The sequence below is a fragment of the Phoxinus phoxinus genome (genome assembly GCF_949152265.1).
Source record: "Phoxinus phoxinus genome assembly, chromosome: 16".
NCBI lineage: Eukaryota > Metazoa > Chordata > Actinopteri > Cypriniformes > Leuciscidae > Phoxinus > Phoxinus phoxinus.
Window position 1 is genome coordinate 30,728,253 of NC_136891.1, and position 6,000 is coordinate 30,734,252.

A 6,000-nucleotide genomic window follows, 5' to 3' on the forward strand; every position below is an offset into this window, starting at 1 on the left:
GAAATTCAGCCGTCTCCCCATGATCGTTTTTAGTGACTTAATGATTTAATGATCACATTGTCTTAATCAAATTAATGACACTCCCCCTGTCTGAAGTGATAAACCCATGGACTGATTGCTAGATTGTGAAGTTTAGAGACCATATAAAATCTATGACTGGGTGCAGCTGGGTAGCCTATTGTATGATGTGTAAACAGGTCAAAGTCCATTCTTTACTCTCTCTGGTATCCACGCCCAACATGCTGGTTAGCAAAAAGGTGTTTATTATGCATCCTGGGAGTGGAGAAAAGCTCTCAGTGTTTCACTCATCCAGACAGTTTCACTGATAAGTGTCTGAAAGGACCAGAATGAAGGAACAAGGACCTTGGTTTAGTCTAGCAGCCTTCACATGCGAGTCCCAAAATAAAACAAGGTGACTGTGTTCTCAGAATTTAATGCACTTTCATGGCAAAACAGTGAAGAACAATGTTTGTCCATAAACATACTTTTTTTTTTATAAACCATTGATATGCCTTGAGTTCTATGCTTGCAAGCTAATCTACGCTTAATTTTCACTTCAAGTGGCTTAGTTTGTTATAAGAGGCCCTTACGTATATCAGGGCCACCACAATATAAACATGGTTGACAAGGGCATGTCCTACTGGAATGTGCAAATACTGTCTTCATGTGTCTGTTAAAAACATTACCACAAAGAGACAGTCATTTACTCCAAGATTAAGTAGATCCAAAAATCTGAATCTGAAATCACTAGTGAAATGTTTTTATTTAGCATTTTTATAATTTAATATTTATTAGCTTCATATTTTTATAGTTTTATATTTTTTGAAAATTAATATTAAACATTATTAAATAATTCTCCTTCAAAACCCTAAGGTTTGAATAGATTTTTAAACCACAGATTTCCATTGTGGTCTCACACAAAAATCATAATGTCTTAAACTTGTCACACTATACATTCGAATGGCTTTGACATCTCTGTGAGTCATGCGTCTAATGATTTATCAGTGCCAAGGTGAAGCAAAGGACAGGAGCCTACAACAGTATCATTCAACAAATGCCCATAATGCTGTTAACTCTCTATCCTTGAACAATCATGATAGCAGCCTAACTTGAAAAAAGCCACGCAAGAACAGTTCATCGGCACTTAAAATGGGGGACTAATTGTTTTTGTAAGTATTAGAGACCAAGGACATCTGTACAAAAATACAAAGCTCTCGTCCCTGACAAAGCAAGGCGTTCATTAATAAAAAAAAAATTACATTTAAAATTAACGCCATTGTTACAGCGTTAATTTTGACAGCAAATTTTGATTCCATTTTAGTCATAGTCTTTTGACTATGTTTAAGTTATTCAGTCAAGAACATTGAGTGATTTTCTCTTTTTCTTTTGTTATTTGATTAACAGAAATGACGGACAGCAGCAGATTATTTGACTGCTGTCACTTTAAGGCTGAATGCACGTATCCAATACACTGATACATTACACATCCAGTGGTTTACATTCACTCAAGACATACCAACTGTGTTTATGTGAATACTCGCCAAAATGGACAATTTGACATAATTTTGTGTGTATTTGTCCCTTCAAGCGCAAAAAGATAAGAAAGAGAGCTCAGTTCAGTACGACTTCTTCAGATTTATCCATGTCTGCTCTTCTCTTTCTCCAAGACGTTTACATTTGTGAACGTTTTAAGAGACATGCAAGTATATGCTAACTTATGTCCCGCCGGGAAGACGAGCGCATTGCAGTTTAAATGTGCGCATCTACCACGCAGGACATAATTCTAAACGGATCTCTTCCCAAATCGTCCCTCCCTAAGATTTCGTCTTGTTTTTATTCGTTGACGAAAATGTCAATAGATTTTCATCATAGAAGTTTGTCATTCATAACTTGTTTTTATTTAGTTATGAAAAAATGTAGTTGACGAAAATTATTCATCAACATAATTAACACTGCATTGTTATCAAAAAGGACAGATTGGGTTTGATCTACTCTCCAAAAAAAAAAATCATCCTCTTGACTGAAGCCAAGTATGCTAGATTAAGCAGGAACAAATGCCAGACTTAAAGACCTCTGTGTACTCTGCTCTCACACTGCACTAATGTCCTCAGCATGTCCTTAGAATTACTTGATAAGCGGAAAAATAACATATACAATCTATTAAGGCAATGCTTCATAGACTGATCAGACTGATACAAACTGTATTAGCCAAGAAAAGGCTAATCAGTGCAATTTCCATGCAATTTTAAAAAGGCAAACTTATGTTTCTGTTATGTTAGGCTATATTAGGCACAGGCTGAGAACCGTTTGACGCAAAAAAAAGTCTCTATAAGCACTGGCATTTATTCAATGGAAAAGATAAACCAGCCACAAAAAAGTTCATGCAATAACATTATGAGCATTAATAATATGGCATTATTATTATACAATAAATGTAGAATTCCACCTGCATTATATGTGACCATTTGTCTAGTAATGCAATGCACGTAACAGTAATAGTTCGTAATACTGATATTTTATGGTAATACTAAATTTTCAATTTAGTTTCCCCAGGCATAATAGCTTAATTGACATATAATGAAAGGCACGTTTGTAATGTTTAGAACAGGTGCTGACAAGCGTATTGTGGCACCGGCCTCACATTAATGGACAGGCTTTTTGTGCCATGGAAAATCTATTTAAAAGAAGGAAAAAAAATATCAAAAGGGTCTCTTACCTGGATCATCTCTATGCCTTGTTTCCTGGAAAACAAAAAAAGAGGAAAAACAAACTATGAATATTTTATATCGATTCCATGTGACATGCAGTCAGAGCATTGTGGACTTGCATAATAAACAACATTTAATAGAATTTGGAATAATGAGAACTTCACAATGAGACAAATGATTAGGGAGACAGCTGCTCTTTAGGTTTGGATTGCTGTCTCACACAAATTCTCAGAGTTCCCTCTCCAAAAAACAAATACACACACATGCTTAAAATCAGGAATCCTTCCTCTCCAATTCCAGCTATTTCCAGATGATGCATTTATTTAACAATGTGTCTGATTGGTTAGTTCTTTTGATGTGAGAATATCTGTATTTTTGCAAATTCATGAGTTGGGGGCAGCTTTAGGTTGTCAAGTCCCTGACTAACTACTTATAAAATAACTAAGTGCACATTGTTTTCACCAGCTGACAAACCTGTTGTGATTTATTGAATGACAAATGCTGAGCCAGAACATAAGTATGTTTCTAAATCCTCAGAACTATAGGTGAAAACATCCCAAGTCCCAAGACAAATACACCAGTCAAAAAGAAACACAAATCACTGAACATGTTGCACAAGCTTGGGTAAAATCCCATTGCAAACCGGTTAGCCTGTCATGCTCATAAAAGAAAGGAGATCACGTTACATTCACTCAAAAACACGTAACGTTCGTTCAGAAACGTCAGGCCTACGCTCAGATATGCATCCAAGGCACGTCCAATGCCTCCCTCAGCAAACAGAACATTTATGGATTTACAGCCATATTGGTGACAATGCAGTGAAGAACTGAATAACCCAGGACAGGTAATACATCATTAAGCTTTGAATCAGTTAAGTAACAGGCACAATCTTGCTGCCGAGTCTTAGGAATGCATGAGTCTAAACAGATATGCAAACAATGTTACTTTTAAGTCAGTGGAATTGAAGACTGCCTAACTGTCTGGTGCTTATCCAGGTAACCGGTGTACTTTGTCCAGGCCTTTGTCTTTTTATGACCAACAATTCCACAGATAGTTTGATAGCCAACTAATTATGAGAATACCAGTTATAAGTTCTAGTCTTTTTAAATAAGAAATCTCACAAAATGTCAAAAGCAGGGACTGACAGGTAGATTGACTACGTTGATATCCATGTTTTTATGGTTGAAATTTTCATATGATGTGTACAGTGAGAGTGTGTGTACATTGAAATCTATACTGACTTCCATTGGAGGTTTATTATGGGGAGGGTAGAGGGTTGCAGGAAGGGAGTTATGTTGAGAGTTCTCTGATTGTTAAGAGAAGTACAAACTAGAACAGAGATGACAGTGAGAAATATGTAATGAGTTTTTATCACATAAAGTAAAGTGAGTAAGACTGTGTTGATGACTGATGAGAAAAGAGGACATGAGATGTGATGAATCATGTTTCCTATATCCTTTAACACTATATTTATAAATACGCCCCACTTGTTTCAATAATCTATAACTGAATTTGTAAGTAACTAAATATACACTCATGTTTTGACTTCTCCAGATAGCTCCTCCCAGAAATAAATATCTTATTTTGCTAATACTAAATAGCAAGCAGTTTCAATGTTTATTCCTTAAAAATAAATAGTATATATTATGTTTATTCCTTAAAACTAAATAGTATATATTTTAGTATATTATAAGTGCCTACTAGCACTTGTTTTTTATTAGTAGTAAGCAATCCAAACTGACTCTTTTTCAATCACTAGGCTAGCAACTATTTATACTAGCTCTTATTTATTTGCTACTTGTCATTCCAATGGTGCCAAGTAAATATTCCATTGCTACTTGCAACGTTTTGTGTTTAAGAGATAAGAGATTCAGATGTCAACTAGCTACTCATTTCAACTAGTTTGTATTTTTAAAAGAATCCCAGTTTTCATATCAGCAATGAAACAGGTGCTATTGGCTTTTTAATAGGCTACATTAGTATGTATTCAAATTGTTACCAGTGCCATTTTACTCTTAGTTAGAGTTTTACTTATGACAAGTTAAACGTTTCCGTCACACTTGGGGTAGATGGTATCTCATAAGGAACTAGCATCTCTTGGATAGTTAAAACGTAAATAGGCACCAGCAACAACTGGAACACACATTAAACCGAAGTGAATAGCTATTATCTAATTAAACTCACTGGTGAAATTGAAAAAGCCTACCTTCTGCATAACTTAGCCTACTGCTCTATCACAAAATGTATTCTAGTAACATAAGTAAATATGAGCTAGTTTAAAGGAACTTGCCACAGGTATTTTGGATAGACTGATAGACCGGTTTCTGACTCGCGCTGAGAATGAGATGCGCTTTTACGCACCTGCACAGATCCACGAAGGTCTGGAAACTGAGTTTTTTCATCTTCTTCTCGCTGAGCCAGTATCCAACTCTCTTTCCTTTCACGAACGTCTGCATCTCTGGAGAGAGAGATATGTCAGTCCATAATATAATAAAGAAATCGACCAGCAGGTGTTTAAGTATTGTGAACTAAACGAAAAGCAAGAATAGTTGAATGGTTAATGTAAAAAATACAGAAACTTTCATGACGGCATGTTTGAACCTACCTGACAGAATCAGTGTGCCGAATCAATGCGCTCTGCCCAGTTACGAGTCTCGTAAAGTCACAGTTTTAGACTGTCCTCAGTTGTCCATCCAGATTTGCTAGTGCCATCCAGCAACGCGTGTCCCTCCTTCTAAATAGTTGTTCAATTTTATGACAACTTCGTCACATTATTTATATGACAGCAACACGTATCGACATTACAAACACATCATGACACATCACAGTATGAAACCGGCGCGTAGCTTAAGTCCCTTGTCTAACTTCAGAAGTGAAACCCATATATCCAAATGGTCTGTCCATTACTTAGTTAGCAATGCTGTCGATTAGCGATGTAATGTTGATTGGCCATTTGGAGGACAGCAACGAAATGGGTTTGCCAGACACACCCTCTTGAGTTGGCCCAGAGGCGGGCTTCCACTGTTCATGTCATTGTTCACGGGTACAACTTGCTTGGTTTTGCGCGACAAATGCTCCAGGATTCATTCATTTGTATTTGGTTGTTGTAGTCTACGTAGCCTACTAAAGTTAAAATCTCTCAAAATAAAGAAACCCCAAAAGGTGCTGTGAGTGGTAGAGTGTGCCTAAGTACGGTGACCACAATGAGTTTTTAAAGTCATTTCTATTGGTAATTGTAGGTTAACCCCAATTATCTAAAATATTTGTAAACAAAAAACATTTTTTTTTAGTT

The 6,000-nt window shown here is 36.2% G+C and overlaps 1 protein-coding gene across 1 annotated transcript in view; it reads right to left on the reverse strand.

Moving 5' to 3' along the window:
* The window catches only part of itpk1a (inositol-tetrakisphosphate 1-kinase a), a 17,436-nt gene extending 11,760 nt beyond the window's left edge, over positions 1-5,676 (reverse strand). Inside the window, exons 1-3 of the mRNA XM_079639729.1 lie at positions 5,314-5,676; positions 5,070-5,166; positions 2,717-2,741 (exon numbers count right to left, since the gene is read on the reverse strand). Of these exons, the coding sequence (XP_079495855.1) occupies positions 2,717-2,741; positions 5,070-5,164 (120 nt within the window). The 5' untranslated portion in view covers positions 5,165-5,166; positions 5,314-5,676. The remainder of the gene's footprint in view (positions 1-2,716; positions 2,742-5,069; positions 5,167-5,313) is intronic.
* Positions 5,677-6,000: the final 324 nt, after the last annotated feature.